Source organism: Simochromis diagramma, unplaced genomic scaffold (assembly GCF_900408965.1).
Source record: "Simochromis diagramma unplaced genomic scaffold, fSimDia1.1 OVJJ01000802.1, whole genome shotgun sequence".
In the NCBI taxonomy this organism is placed as follows: domain Eukaryota; kingdom Metazoa; phylum Chordata; class Actinopteri; order Cichliformes; family Cichlidae; genus Simochromis; species Simochromis diagramma.
In genome coordinates this window covers 14532033-14548461 of record NW_024387492.1, presented here as the reverse complement: position 1 = coordinate 14548461, position 16429 = coordinate 14532033, and the positions used below count along the sequence as shown (strand labels likewise).

Sequence of the window (16429 nt, the reverse complement as noted above, 5' to 3'; positions counted from 1 at the left end):
AAATGTGAAGGAGAGCGTACAGTTTGGACTTTTAATTGTATTTTCATAGATTTTCCTGTTGTCTTACTCATGAAAACCTCGCCCACAGTCTTTCATATTACACCCCTTTTTTTTTTTTTTTTTTTGTGAATTAAGAAAATTTCTGCTTCACTGTCTTATTGCTGTTATTGCATTCACCCCCCCATAATTTTACACATTTATTTCTTACGATTAAAGTCATCATTAAAATAGAGAAGCATGTCTTTATCATGTTGAAATTGCATTTCTATTCCTTATTTTGAGATATCGCTGGGATTCAATGTGCATCTAAACTTGATGGGATTTTTACTGGTCTAGGGATCAAAGTGCACTGTATGTGTGATGCTGTAAAATGAGTTTGACGTCCCTGGTGTAGCTCCTCAGTACACCCATTATTTGCTTTTCTTTAAGACATCTTTCTTTTGATTAGCTTTCCCTCATAGGGCAGGTTTGAAAAGCAAGTGGGAGGGGCCGCTGTATTACAGTCATGTAATACCTCGAAGCTCTAGAAGCTAAAACGTATAGCCTACTGAATTCCTATTTAACTTCTTATATACAAGTCAAGCCATTTTAATTTTATTCCTCATCCTGTCTCTCCATCAGGTGGGAGAGTTTGGTGCTGGTGCTCATGTATGCAGGATACATCCTCGTCATGAAGTGAGTCTTGCAAATTCTTCTTACAGCTGCTTTTGTTGAATCAGGCTGGAATCATGATAACACATTCTGCTTCACGCTCTTATGCACTAACAACCTGCATAACCAACCGTGCGCGCACAAATGAGCAGCGGATTTCCAGCTACTCGTATTGTCTGACTAGTGTTACAAGCTCATTCAACACGGGAGCTTTGTGGAGGAAAACTTGCTCAAATTACAATTAACAGTGTTAATGTGTCTAAATTTTAGCTTTATTTATAGGATGCTGTCTTGAGAAAAGGAAAAGAATCATAGGCATTTCAGATTTTGGAGTTCATTGCACTCAATTTTTGTCTTTCCAGACCAAAGTGAATAATGCCAACCAGGTTGTCCTCTGCTGCTTTCTCTGTCCAGCTGGTAATCTGTGTTACACTCAGCAGCAGTCTGCTCTCTCGCTGCCATAAGAGTTTAATCTCTCCCCCCCTCTGCAGTGGCTAAGAGCACAGGCTTAACCAGATCACTCCTTTTCTTTCTCATTTGGAGGAAAGAAGTGCTTACTCTAGGATATGCTGTCATGTTATTCCAGTTGAAATGGAATAAAGTGGGTTTTATATAGCACAGTCTGTGCACTGAGGTGACCTTGTAGTGCACTGCTGTGATTTTTCACAAGCAAGCTGCACACATGCTGCTAAATGACAGCACGGAGAAGTTAGGTGCATAAAATGTAAGAATAATAAATCACTATAAATACTTTAACATTTATAAGGATTTGTTAAATTAGATGTAATTAGTCATTTGTCCTTTAAAGCTAAGATTATGTTTAAAAGTTATTCAGTAGTTATGCACTATGGTATATTACACATATGAAGTATGTGCATGAGCTTGTAATTACATGCACAAAGCCTCTTTTTACCTGTTGAATGTTTGAGAAAATGTCTTGCCCCGAACATGTCGTGTTTAACTAGAAGGACTTTTTATTGATGTCCTCAGGTAGTCTTTTATTCCCATTCTGTCCTCAGACTCAGAGTTCATTTGAGAGGGAAAAAGGCAACACAGAAAACACAATTTAAAAATTGAAAAACAAAAATGATACCCTTGGATCTTCTCTTGCAAACTGCAGCCTATAATCACAAACAATTTTAATTTTTAATGTTTCCAAAGGTGCCGAGGGGCTAGAGTAGCTCTTGTAATGCTGCCAGTGTAACCTCTACGCAAATTATGTTCAAAGGCAGCGGTGTTGTGTTTTTTTTTTTTTTTTTTTTTTTTTTTTTTTTTGGATCCATTTTTATGTAATGGCACTCAAATGGTCCTGCTGAGAGTCTGAGGCTGAAAAGCTTGTTAATGCCTTCTGGGGATATTTTCTTTCTCTCTTACGCCAATGCAGAGCAGCTCATTATGTATAATGTAATGCGCTGATATTTATTAGAAAGTGAGCCACCTGAGTTGTAAATTGTATAGGAGAAATAAGAGGATTATTCCGGCTAATTAATACGTGCTATATTTCAAACAAATTGGTGCCTTTCATCTAAAGCTGATAAACCCATTTGCAGATAAATCTTGTGACCTTTTTTTTTTTCTCACCTGCACTATCTCTGATTCATGTATTATGTTTAAACTTTTTACTAGATTCAACTCCAGCATGCAGAAGTTTTTCATGGGAAAGTCAAACAAAAATGTGGCAAATGGCAACGCGGCAGCCAGCAGTGAGATGGAGGACGGTAATACTAGTTATGGCTATGTTTGGGATGACGACCCGTCATCGCCTTTACTTCCAGGTAAGGTTAATCAGACAGGCTGCGTACCCATGACTAGTCTCTGCTAAATGAGAGACTGTATGTTGAAAAGGCAACAACGTGGTTAATCCTATGGAAGACTGTGGGTATTTCCTCCTGTTATAAAAGGGCTGTGGCTTTGATCTTTGCTTCCTTTTGGCTAACTAACCTGAAATGCTTCAGCTTCTGCTTTGTTCTTTTAAAAATATGCCCAGAACAGTAGTTAAACATGTTGTGAAATGAACTCATTTACAACTTGGTGGTTAGATGAGAAGATCAATACCACTCATAAGAATGTGAAGCTATAGCCTACAAACTAAAACTGCTAGCCAGTGGTCACATAGCCATCTGCCCTCTTTGTTCTTGTAAAACAGTAGGCTATCCCAGCTGTACCTACATTCACTCACCTTCCACTTCATTATTAACGCCTGTTCAGCTGCTTGTTAATGCAAATATTTAATCACAGTCACATAACAGCAAATTGATGCGTTTATGCGTGTACACACGGTCAAGACGACCAAACGAGCATCAGAATGGTGAAGAAAGGATTTTTCCCCACATTGGTTGTACAGAGACTGGAAAAGGAAATATCCAGTGAGCTACAGTTCTGTGATTAAAATGCTTTTTGGGTGTCAGAAGTCTGAGAATCGCCAGACTGCTTTGAGCTGATAGAAAGGGAATTGCAACTCAAATAACCGCTCATTAAAACCAGGGTTTGCAGAAGAATGTTAAATGTCACAGCCTGCTTCAGTAGTGTAGCTGACAATGTCCATCCCCTTATGACCAATGTGCCCATCTCCTGGTGACTGCTTACATCAGGATACTGCACCATGTCACAAAACTCACGCCATCTCGAACTGCTCTCTTGAACATGTGTTCACTGTACTCAAACGGCTTCCACGGTCACCAGATCTCAGTCCCTTTGGGATGCGGCGGAATGAAGATTCATATCAAGGATATGCGGTCAAAAAACGGAAGCAACTCTGACTAGCAAGGTGTACACCAGTGGGTGGTGAGTTTATTTGGCATATACACATGAGTGGAATCAAAAATACATTTCACAAAATGTCAACTATTTCTTTTAATAATTCTTCAGAAGCACAACAAGCAAACTTCACAAGAGACGACTTGTCATGTCCAAACCCCCCCCCCCCCAAACCTCATTTTCTCAGTTCTCCTTTGGGTGATAACCAAGTGTAGCTTTTTAACAGGCACAAAATGAAGTTTTAAAAGGGCAACAACATAATAAAGTTCAAATAAATCTTTTCAGATTAGTTTAATGTCACACAACATGTTTTAGGTCTCAAGGTTATTCTGGGAGAAAAATTAGTCTTTTAAATAATACCATTGGTGTCATGTTACAGTACTTTATAGCCACAGTCCTCCACTTCCTTCTTTTTGAACTCTCAAAGGTTTTTAATTAGACATGTAACCCTTCTGAGAGACCTAACCTTTCCTACTTTGGCTGCATTAGTGCTAACATGCCTGTCTGTTTAGCCTTACTAAACTTTTTCTTGCTTGTTGTCAACAGTGTTGTGCTGCTGTGTGCCAGTTCTTTCTGCTTGCATACTACTTTTCTTCTGCTGATCTCTGGGGTGTAGACCCACTCGCTCCTGAAGTGGTAATGAATTTCACAAGAGGAAATGTTTATGCCAGCTCTGTTTACACATTTAATTTATGTGCATTCTTGCATGTATAATAAGTCAAATTAAGGCTGAGTAAAACTAATAAGTGGACTGTAGAACTTTTAATTCCCCACACACTGAATCTTAGTACTAATTGCATGCAAAGACCAAATGTGGATTTGTTGGGTGCCAATAAAGCAGGCAGAGTTGAAGTCTGAAGCGGACTGTTTAATGTGTCAGCCAAATTACAGCTCGAGTTGAGTCAAAGGTTCCTGCGGTTACATGTTCAAAGATGCACCCTTTGAAATCAGTCTTGGTTGCTAGTTTTAAATATTTAAAAAAAATTATTTTACAAGACAATATGGGAGAGCTATTTGAAGTTCAGTATCCAGAAATCATATGAACTGCACACTTATTTTAACCAACCCAGTTGCTGTGTAAAACTCTCCTGTCAATATTCCAGAAGCACGAAACACTTGGGAATCAAAGGGTTTTTGAACATCTCCTTTTCTCCACAAACATTCCTCTTCTACCAAGTAACTTTGAGATTGAAGTCCAGGAAAGGCAGAAAATTCATATTTTTGTACTACAAGCATTTATGGAGAAATGTTTGTAATGGGCCCTTGCTTTTCTAGCATGCGCCACACACATTCTTAGTGATAGTTTTACATTTTTTTTCCATCCATTTATATCTCCAAGAAATATCATAATGTGCAAAAACTAATGTAGGAAAGAGGAATGCTGATAGGATTCATCATTCCTAAGTGGTGATGCAAGAATCTGAATCGAAACAAGTTTTAAAAAAAAAAAAAAAAAAAAAAAAAATTCAACTCTCAAAAACACTAAAATTCTTATTTTTCTTTTGCTAGGTAGTTTGCCTTGGAGAACACATTTTGTTTCCATGGCAAACAGGGGTAGCCAGGAGGGCACAAACTGGTCTCTAGACGTGTCTGACTGAGGCGTCAGTAAATCACCAACTTGAGATCAGTTTCTATATAGCTTTATTGTAGTTTCACATTGGAGAATTTTATATACAATTTTATATAAAACTTTCATCTCTGTAAATCCACTTAAATATGATTGGATAATCTAAAAAGTTGAGTTGAATTGTCTGAGAAATATCAAATTTGGCATTTTCTTACAGTCTACCCATTTGAAGCGAATTGAACTGAACTGTATGTGCTAAGATTGGCATCCTGGTGCTCCAAACCAACAATGTTACCTTACAATTGGATTCAGAGAAGCACTTACCCTGTCACTGAGAGAGCAGGTGACATAAAGGCACCAACAGAAAAAGATGGCTTGAAAGAAATGATGGATTTTTTGAAAAGGAAGACATCCAGATTTGTAGATGCAAGGTATTCCTCATCTTGGCATGGTTTTACTTGATATATTTTAAATCTAACGGCCTTCACACTGATTGGGGAGTGGTAGAATAATAATATGGTCTAGTGCAGCTCTGTTTGACACTAATTAAATGGCAGCTTAGCTCTCAGTAATGCTTTATTTTGGCTTGGAAGTCTATAGCGCTCGAGACTACAAATTTATATAGCAGATGGTTTTTTTTTTTTTGTTTTTTTTTTTTTTTTAAAATATGCTGTAATGGTTTGGACCATTATTGGTTTGTCTTGTATTTATTGCTGTAATGTGTGCTTCTACCCCTTTAGTCAAGCCTAGCAAAGCTTATAGCCGTGGCTCTGTGGTGATGGTGGATGAGATCATGAATGCAAGCCCTTCAAAGTTCAGGTTCCCAGAGGCTGGCCTCCGTGTCATGGTGACCAGCCATTTTGGACCCAAGACCCGCCTGCGCATGGCCAGTCGCCTCATCATTACAGAGGTACAGCTGGCCGTTGGTGCTCCAGTAACTAGATTTAGCTGCCTTTTACAGGTTAAAGGTGGGAACTATTTTCAGCTTTGTGTTTCTAAGAAGCCCTGAAGGGTTTTGTCGTCATACAATTACATAATTTTATTGTACAACTAGAGGAACAAAATCCATTTTAAAAGCAGAAGTAGTAGCATGTTCGCTCATGTGCTCTTTGACTTAGTTTGTTTCTTTTGAAAGCGCCAGAAGTTGGTGCAAGCTGCCAATGGTGTGGAGACACAAGTGATCGACGGGAAGGTTGAAATCGAGAATGGAAACGTGCCAGAGGACAAACCCAGCGAGGTGGAGGAAAATGACACCATCTCACCTTTTCATATTCCAAGTACGTGCTTGATGTATTTCCTTGATGAACGTGTGTAATTGGGGACACACGGACATGCCAGTCATATTTCAAAACTTGCTATGCAGCCTCCTGTAGGTATAGATTTTTAAAAACTAGAGGTGCTGTTAGTGCTTAGAGGAATGCTTAGTTGGATGGCGCTGCTCAATCTGCTTAAGAATTTATTTCTGCTTCGGCAGTTATTGATGTCCTTGCTTAAATTGGGCAGTAGGTTCTTGTATACCAACTAATGATTATCCTCTTTGACATCTCTAAGCAGGGCTGCCCTTTTATCAGTCAGTGTCTGCTCATGTGAAAAGACTGAATCTGATTATCCTGATTTATCATGAAACAGACGAATGTAAGTGGGTGGAATTGGTGTTGCATCTTGTTAGATTATAAATGACATGGAAGGGTAAAGGTTTTGGTGCTTTAAGGCACACTGAAATCTTTTTTTTCCTCAAAATAGAGTGCTCTGTCAGTATGAGAGCGTCATTTAAAAAAGAAATGAAGCTTGATGCTCTGTGTTTGTGGTAAATGACAGATGAGGCAACATGTTTATGTTCACTAGTAAAACCAAAGAGGAACTGAATACAAATGGAGCTACAGTTTCGACAGTTATTTTCAGTGTGACCTTAAGCTGAATAATTCACAGTTGCAGACTGTTTAGGCTGTACATGTAACACAGTCTTCATATAACGCTGTAAGTGATGTGTATTTCTAAGTATACCACAAATAATTTGAAGGTCAAAGCAAAAAATGACCGAATTCACCGAAAGGTGTAAACATTTGGAAAAAGGCCAGAAAAAAAACATTAAACGGAACTGATTTGTTTTTGTTGGCATGTGATGCTAAAGCTAATAATTATTTTTCATTTTTTATAAATGAAGCCTGGCCAAAATAAATTGACAATCTTGATCTCTTGCTGTTGTTTCACTGCAGGGGGTATAGGCAGTAAGTTTAAGTGGCTTATCTCGTGGCCTCTGCTCCTGCTGCTGTTCTTTACGGTCCCAAACTGTGCCAAGCCTCGCTGGGAGAAATACTTCATGCTCTCTTTCATCCTGTCTACTGTCTGGATTGCAGTCTTCTCCTACTTCATGGTCTGGATGGTGAGTGTAATATTTGTATGCCAAAGATTATTTGCAAAGCACAAAGTGAAACATTTTAATTTTGCTTGACTGCTGCTGAAGTAATTATTTGATTTAAAAAAAAAAAAACTGTTAAATATGAAAGCAGAAAAGTGAAAATTGGTGTAAACTGTGTTTTATGTAATTGAAAGTGGAATTTCTATTGCTGTGGGAAAATAAAACACAAAAAAATTTAAGCCCCCATTATGGGGTGAAATGGTGGAGAGTGGAAGCTCAAAACATTCTCCAAATCCAGTCCAAATTAAATATGATGAATCACAGCAGCATAAATTGCAACCATGAAGGCAGCTACAAAAGCAAATAGGGTTACTTAGCGTTTACTTTTTTTAAAGTCCTGTTTTAAGCTGAGGCATTTAGTAGCCTGCAATTCATAAATTTGAAAGGTTTCCATTTGGATAAGACTGCTGTCACCCCTTTTTAATACAACACAACTATGCTATGAGAATAGAGGCGTTTTAAATTGTATTTTAAGTTAACCTAAAAATATCTTGGACTACCCTTTCATGCTGGCTTTGAATGGCTTGTTGCTAGCTTGGTCAGCAGCAATCTAACACTTGCAATCCAAGGGACCTAGATACAAGATGATGCTCTGATTTCATTTGGGGAGCTGATATTTTCTTTTATGTATATATTTTACAAAGGCTAAAAGTTAAGCAAACACTACTGGTTATATTAACTGTTCTTGCCATGTGTCTAGCTACCATATAAGCAACAGCATAGTCAACTGAAATCATTCCTAACAATGTTGAACGGACTGAAGATTCATACTATGGTTCAACATATTTTTTGACATTTATCTTTTGTCTTGCTTTGTGTTGCCATTTGTTGAGCACTGCCTCCCACGTATACTTTCAGGTGACCATAATCGGCTACACTTTGGGAATTCCTGATGTTATCATGGGCATTACTTTCTTGGCGGCAGGAACCAGCGTCCCAGACTGCATAGCTAGTCTCATCGTGGCTCGGCAAGGTATTTTCACCTCTTCTGTGGTTTTTAAATGGGCTCAAGTTTATTCATATAAGGGCTCTTTTCCAATCCTAAAAGCAGCTGCTCTGCCTGCATTACACTTAACCATAATTGTAATTGATGTTGCCAGTGCCACCCCTCTCATGTGAATGCACAGTGAAAACCCTGATAACTTATCTTGATTAACTTACCCCAAGTTTGGCTATGAGGATAATGGAAAGATTGCCTGAGTAATTTTTTGAAATTGCTTTGTAGAACAGTCCTCTGGTATACAGAGCAGTATATGTTAAACTTGATTACTACAAGGTGCCCAAATGATTGTAGAGTCGAATATGAGGCAATCTGTGGAACAGTGTACAGTGAATTATGTAACAAAGTGATCACAAATCTACAAAAATGACTGTCTAGACATCAGCCTCATTGAAATGCTGTTTATCTATGAATGCCTGGAAACTTCAATGAACCGAAGCAATGCTGTAAAGACTTGTGAAGTTTTTCCAAATTCTGCTTCTTCATTTGTGTTTTTGTTAAAAATGACTGTGCATTATGTTGGTTGCTTTTACCTAATTTTAAGACCTAAAGAGGACTTTTTACCATGACAGTATATTGAACATACAAGAAAATTTGAATAAGCGTTTGCTAGCAACATGCATCAAAACCACCGTGCTACATGACCTCATCTCACCTCTCAGAGAAAGCATCAGGGTTCCTGGATTGTCAAGAAGTTGTTTTTGTTTAGTTTTTTTTTTTTTTTTTTTTTAAATCGGGTTTGAAGAAAGCTCTAAATTCTTTGCATTTTTTGTTGTTGTGAAATGTCATTGTTAAATTGAAATATTTGCCCTTGCATTCGGTCACAATGATGAATCCATCCCCATCTGCACTTAAGGGCCCAGTCCTGCCTCTGATTTATTTTGGGGTTTCCTCAGACGCACAACCCCGTGAGCAACTTTTCCAGTGCTGTTACCCTTCTCAACTTTTTAAAAAAACATGCTGCTCAGATATAGAATTGACACTTTTGTAAATATAACATCTTTAACATTTAGTTTTTGCATTGATGCTTAATATGTCCCCCCCTTTTTTTTTTTTTTTTTTTTTTTTTTTTTTTTTTTTTTTTAAAAAGAAAGGATGTAATCTATTTACATGTAGAATTGTATGAAACCCACAGATGGAAGCTGTATGTGTTGCATGCATACAGGCGTGAATTTAAAAATGCAAAGCTGGAAATACTGCCTTTTTTTTTTTTTTTTTTGTAAATCTTTTTAGATAGCTAGATATAGGAACTAGTGCAGTATACGTTCAAAGCTGTCAGTTGTCTTTTATGTACATAGACACAAGGTTTTTTTTTTTTTTTTTTTTTTTCCCAAGTGGAGAAGTACTCAAGATCACAGGAACAAGAGGAAATAGTACAGCGCTGTTTATAGACGTTACTCTGCAGGCATGCGTCACTGCTGAATAAGGTTAGGGCCCTTGTGAATACCAGAAGCTACAGAACAGCAGAATTGTTGGAAGTGAAGCATTTTTATTTCACCCAAAAGTCTAGAAGAGAAAACTTAAGTTCTTAAACAACTTTGTTTGGTCTCTTTTCTTGCAGGTTTGGGAGACATGGCAGTGTCCAATACCATTGGCAGTAATGTCTTTGATATTCTAGTGGGACTTGGGGTTCCCTGGGCGATGCAGACCATGTGCGTTAACTATGGATCAGTGGTGAGAGGCTAGTTTGCTCTACAAGAGTTTGTACTTGATCGTTTCTGTTCTATTAAATGGATGAAACCACCAAAATCCAGGTGAATTGTGCACATGAGTCTTCTTTGTGTTTCAGGTGATGATTAACAGTCGGGGGCTGCTTTACTCAGTGGTGCTTCTCCTGGGCTCTGTGGCCCTCACGGTGAGAATAAAATGCTTACATGTTGTGTTCACACGTTGCTCTCTTCTAGAAAGATGATCTAGTTAATTGCTGTACATGTTTTAAATAAAACTGAAGTAATATTACAGAATTAAGATCGCACTTCGGTTAGTGTTGTCTCTGTTCTGTAATAATTGGTTCATTCAATATTTAGAATTCTACAATGTGATAACCTTGTGCTGCATTTGGCAATAATTTGAAATTTGATATCCTTTGAAAATTCTGAGCTCCAGTCAGACACATTCATAAATTTCACAGTGTGACATTAAATATACATGAGTCCCCACACAGTCAGTGGTAAACAAATATTACTTCTACAAACTGTAGTTATTACAAAATGTGTGCGTGGTCCCCCTCCATATAGATTTTCTGTAGCAGTATCACTTGTGCACAGCAGAGTTCTTGCTGTTGGTGCGTGTGTCTCTTTTTCCACTTTAGCACATTTTATGTTGGTAATCGTCAGCATGCACATGTAAACAAATACATAATCATGAGTGGAAATCGTTTCAGTGAGTAAGAGTGGAAACTAGAGCTCTATTTGCTTAATGGTGAACTTTAAACACTGATCAGGTGTAGACGGTGTAGATTGTTTCTTTACTGTAGTGCCAGCAAAAAAATACAACTTTCTGTCGGTGAAACTTGCTTAATTGGTTTTGTCTAAACAGATAATGCTGCTACATAAATGAGAAATTTCATTTTATCTGGTAGAGAAACTGATTTTGAAATTCTTTTTCTCATGCTCAGGATTCAGTAACGAGCCTTTTGATGTTGTGTGTGTGTGTGTGTGTGTGTGTGTGTGTACACAGGTGCTGGGGATCCACTTCAACAAGTGGCGGCTGGATTTAAAGCTGGGCGTGTACGTCCTCGTCCTGTATGCCGTTTTCCTCTGCTTCTCTATCATGATAGAATACAACGTCTTCACTTTTGTCAACCTTCCCATGTGTATGGAAGAGTAGAGCACAGCAGCATGCCTCGAATACCAAAACCTCAAGGCTCCCATAGCAACCCTCAACTTTCTTTTCTACAATAACACGGACCTATCAGCAGACTGTTCTCCTCCTCCTTTGCACTCTCTTCTTTGTAATCCTTTTGTCCCAAATATGAATCTAATTTACTTACGAGGCAGTAAGCTGTAAGAATGGATGCCGTTGTCTCAAATTTGTCTCCTTGTCACACAGTGCCGGTCCTTAATGCCCATTATTTGGGGCATTGCCTGTTACTGCAGTAAAGTATTTAGTTCCTCTGTGCGCCTGCTATCTTTCTACCCATCTAGCATGCCTTTAGATGTTGGGGACCTCCAGAAATCATAAGTGCCCCTGTTAATTGTTGGTGTGTTTTCAATGTTCATGTTGTAGAGATTCACACACAATTTCCAAAGCCTTTCCACAAACCAAAAGAGTCTGTCGAGGAAAAAGGAAAAAAAAAAAAATTAACAAACCAATCAATCTCTCTTGATCCCAATCTAAACCCTCACGGAGAGCTTTCCTTAAAGTAATTCCTTAAAGATTTACCAATTACCCAAGAACCCAAAGACTCACTCGCTCTTCAGCTTTCTGGAGGAGGGTCTTGTCCTTGGCAGCTCCCCTCCTCCAGCTTGGACCTGACTCTCCTGGCATGGCCTTTGGCATGAGGGAGCAGCTACAGTTAGTGCTACACTTCACTCACTTGCCATGTGCAACTCCCAACCCTCTTCTGCTTGATCAAATGTTTGTTTTCTTAAAAAAAAAAAAAGACCTTTTTGTCTGGACACTTTGTGTCAAGTTGTATCACAGTCCAGATCCGATGACTGTGAGAGGTGTTATGCATATGCAGCACTGCACAATGTAAATTTGTAAACACTTTTTTTTTGTATTTTTTTCAAAACAAGGTTTTGTTTAGTATGAAATACGGAAGAGAGCTTGTTGCAAATATTGGACATTGCCTGTTTTTCACTGAAACAAATTGCACATGGAAATGCTTTTTGTTGCTTTCTGCTGTAAGGAGATTTGACCACTCAGAGGTACTGGCTGGCAGTGGCGACTCCACTCCAGCTTTATTTTCGTTTAGCAAAGTGTCAATCCACTTTTCCCTCCGCACAAGTTCAGAAAGACAAACGGACGACTGGCTCCACATCTGAGCTTTCTCATCAGGTGGCGTTCTCATTTTGAGACTGCATCCGCATGAAGATATTTGTTCCAAAAAAAAACCAAACAGAAAATGCAAAGAAACCAGATGGTTCTCAACACTGTTTGCTATATCACCTTCTGGCCAGTAGGGACTACTGCAGCTCCTCTTCCCAGGGCAGAGGGGGGCAACCACAGCTGTCAGTTATCAGGGAAACACAGAGGTGGAGATGGTGATGGTCTCTTGATTTTGAGTTACATGTAGATACTGCACTTTAACAGCCGTCCTCTCATTCTGAATCAACTAGTGCTTCCTTATGTGCGTGTGTATTTTCAGTGTATAAGTGTCCGTGTGACTGTGTGCGTGTGTGCCAGAGAACATTGAGTGCATGTGTACGGGCCCACGCTACGTTTCTCACACCGGACTCGAAAACAGACCGGGACCTCGTTAACAACATGAGCACACCTGTCTGCAGTACATGCTGGGACATCTAAAGCAGCTCCTCCACAGCACAGCGAAAGGCTGAGGGCCTCTGGGCATGTCAACGGATGCCGCCCTGCCCACTTTTACAAAAAACGGCAGCTACTAGCCACACTGCAATCCAGACATTTTGACATCATGCAAAAATGCCTGTGAGGAGTCCGCAAGTGAGGCGCAGAGACTTAAAAACTATGTTCGTGGAGAGTGTTAAGTGTTGAAAATATCCCTCTGCCCCATTGTTGGCAGCAGGCACTTGTATATGCAATCTCAATGTAAAGAATTTGTGACAGAAGGACCCCCTCGCCCCTGCAAGAATGCCATATAAGGATGGAGGGGGGAACCTTGAAGATGTGATGTCAGTTTGTCTACTAGTACTTGATGTGTGAGCTCACAAGTGTGTTTGTGACAGCTGAGGAACTCTGTGCAAAGGATGGAAGTGTCTGGAGCAGTGGCTTTGTGGGTAGTCTGGTGTCTCCTCTTACACACAATCCTTTGTCGTCTTTCGCCACTCGCATTAACTCCCCGCCAACCCTGGCTCGAGGAGGTCGGGGGCAGCAGCGAACATGGGATGGTGGCATGAATGGCTTTTCTCAGTTGTTGTTTTGTTTTGTTTCTTTTTGTTTTTTTTTTTTTTTGGTTTTTTTGTCCCCCCCGCCCCCTAAATTCCAGAGTGAGAGCAGGCTTTAAAGGACTTTTTTTTTTTTTTTTTTTTTTTTTTTTTTTTTTTTTTTTCTCTCTTAAAGAATTTAAAAAATAAAAGTCAGACCCACCCCAAAAGCTGCTAGTCTGTCAGGGTTAAATGACTGTGGATCAGCTGGAGGTGACCACACAGGGAGTCCGCCAATCACCTACCCTTGTACAACAATCCTCTGACCCTCCCAACACTTTTAGTGGCAACTCTGTACATATATACATAGCCGCTGTTTTCTTTTAATTTATATTTTTTATGCTTTCTTTGAAGAAGGCATATTTGTACTGTACTTGAGTTGATTCTGAATTTTTTTTTTTTTTTTTTTTTTTTTTCTGTGTATAGTTGCTGTGGTCTTTGCCCACTTAAGTGGGCAAGGGCGCACCAGGGTTAAACAGCTCATCTGTTTGTTGGACACGGCATACATTCTCATTAAGTTTTTTTTTTTTTTTTTTTTTTTTTTAAAATGGAGGAAGTGGGGGGGGGGGATGAAAAGTAGACTTCAGAGGCCATAAACTTAAAACAGATAATGCATAAACTGCACAAACTTTCAAGCACACATTTAACAGACTGAGACGGCTTGTGTGTATTTGACTGAATGCGACCTGATGCACTGTGAGCTCAATGTGACGTGGGAGTTGTTTGTCAAGAGTAATAATGATTACAAATATATTTAATGTAAAGTTAGTTACAAAACATTACTGAGGACATCTGTATAACTTATATGAATGTATTGTCTTGCTATACTGGACATATCCAACCAATGCATTTTACTGTAAAGCAATAATGTGAGGAAAAAAATAATAAAATGGCAAAATAATTCCTGTACATTTGTCTCAGAAGTTACTGTTTGTGAAATGCGTTAATTAAATGAAGCCATTTGTACATGTACCTGATGCTTGTTCTGTTTCTCGCCGCCTGAACTCAAATTTCAAATTAAGGGGCCTTTTGCCTGTTTGTACCCACTGTTCAGTAAATTAAGTGGTGCTTCTGTGAACCTTTTTCTTATGTGCCCACTCATAAGAGAGTGCAGCTAGGACATGAGCCACTGGACAGAACAGTAGTAGTTTGAGGTAGATTGCAAGCAGCTACAACAGTTTCCTTGTTGTATTATTTCAGGATTTTACAAATCACAAGGCTTGGATTACTCATTCTGTGGAAAATTAATACTTATACTCCCCTGATATTTAGCAAAAATGTATTTTACAGTATTGTCCCAATTTTGGTCAGGTGCTAACATCCTGCAGAGCCTGCACACAGTGAAGGGATAAATCACTATCTGGAAAAATGGGCCGAACAGAAGTAGTTTTACTTGTCTGCTTGTATCCGGTGTCAAGATGACCCGCTGTAAAGTCCTTGTTGTAGTAGTAGTAGTAGTAGTAGTAATAATAATAGATTGCATTTATATAGCGCTTTTCAATTCCACTATTCAATCACTCTCACATTCACACACTGGTGATGATACTGGTTGTACTGAGGATTTCCACTTTATTTTATACTGTATTCCCCTAATGATTATTTCTGAGAAACTAATTCACTTCGATTTTCAGCTGTATACTCATGAGCTAATTTGTTAGGTACACTTTATCTGGATCACCGCTAGTACTAACTTACACCCCCTTTGCCTTCAGAACTGCCCCAATTCTGCATAAATTCAACAAGGTGCTGGAAACATTTCAGAGATTTTGGTCCATGTTGAGATGATGGCGTCCCACATTTGTTGCACATATGCCACCTGGACATCAATGATGTGAAGCTTCCATTCCACCACACCAACCAGTTTTGAGATGATTAGAGTTTTGTGGCATACTGCATTATTCTGCTGGAAGCAGCCATTAAAAGATAAGTACGCTGTGGTCATAATGGGATGGACACGGTAGGCGACAACACTCAGCAAGGCTGTGGCTTTTAAATGATGCTCAGTTGGTACTAAGGGGACCACAGTGTGCCAGGAAAATATTGATGGCATGATGGAACTGTGCTTTCACATTTATGCCAAATTCTGACCCTACCATCTTAATGTCGCAGCAGAAACTCATCACGCAGGCAAATTTCCGATGTTCAATTCGGTCAGATTGTTTAAATTGTAGATTTAGTTTCTTCTTAGCTGATGGGACTGGTACTCAGTGCGGCCTTTTACTGTTGTAGCCCATTGGCACAACACTGAGAGATACTCTTCTGCTTAACTTTGTTGTAGCAAGTTGTTATTTGAGTTTCTGTTACCTTCCTCTCAACTCAAAGCACTCTGGCATCAACAAGGCATTTTAACTCAGAGAACCGTTGCTCATTGGATACTTTCTTTTTTCTGACCACTTTCTGTAAACCCAGGAGATGGTTATGTGGCAAAAGCCGAGCAGGTCAGCAGTTACTAAAATTCTTAATCCAGCCCATCTGGCGCCAGCAACCATGCCAATTTCAAAGACACTTAGAGTTGTGGTCAGAAGTTTGCCCAGTTCTTATTTTAGAAAGTTATTGAAGTTGTATGCTGTACAAGAGATCTAGCCCAGAGAAAGAACAGTTCAAAGAAATTAGCAAAAGCCCAAATTTACCATGACCTTCATGCCCTTGATGTGTGTCTGTAAACTTCTACTCATAATTTTCTATCACCTTTCTTTCCCACTCTGATACTTGGTTTGACCCTCATCAGATCACATCGAGTTTCACATGTTTTTGCATTTACTGGTATGTATTCTGTAAGATGTCTTATTTCTCGTTAAGGTTTGGAAAGTTTGCATAAAATGATTTTCCAGTAATTCATTTTAATTTCTTGGTATAAGATTTAATTAACTGGAAGTGACAGCACTTGAGGACGATTTCAGACTTGCTGAATCAATCACATTTTCCCCTTAAACCAAGAGCCAATTGTATAAGTGCAGTTTCCACAGTTAACA

At 39.0% G+C, this 16429-nt stretch overlaps 1 protein-coding gene across 2 annotated transcripts in view; it reads left to right on the top strand.

The window, feature by feature from the left end:
* The window catches only part of slc24a4b (solute carrier family 24 member 4b), a 32297-nt gene extending 19501 nt beyond the window's left edge, over window positions 1-12796 (top strand). The window contains exons 9-17 of one of the 2 annotated variants that reach the window (XM_040017690.1): window positions 622-675; window positions 2278-2369; window positions 5716-5885; window positions 6117-6252; window positions 7192-7358; window positions 8253-8367; window positions 9956-10068; window positions 10184-10249; window positions 11074-12796. In XM_040017690.1, the coding sequence (XP_039873624.1) occupies window positions 622-675; window positions 2278-2369; window positions 5716-5885; window positions 6117-6252; window positions 7192-7358; window positions 8253-8367; window positions 9956-10068; window positions 10184-10249; window positions 11074-11223 (1063 nt within the window). In that variant the 3' untranslated portion in view covers window positions 11224-12796. Of the gene's footprint in view, window positions 1-621; window positions 676-2277; window positions 2370-5715; window positions 5886-6110; window positions 6253-7191; window positions 7359-8252; window positions 8368-9955; window positions 10069-10183; window positions 10250-11073 lie in introns of both variants that reach the window. The other variant, XM_040017689.1, reaches the window with a different exon arrangement.
* The last annotated feature ends 3633 nt before the right edge of the window (window positions 12797-16429 follow it).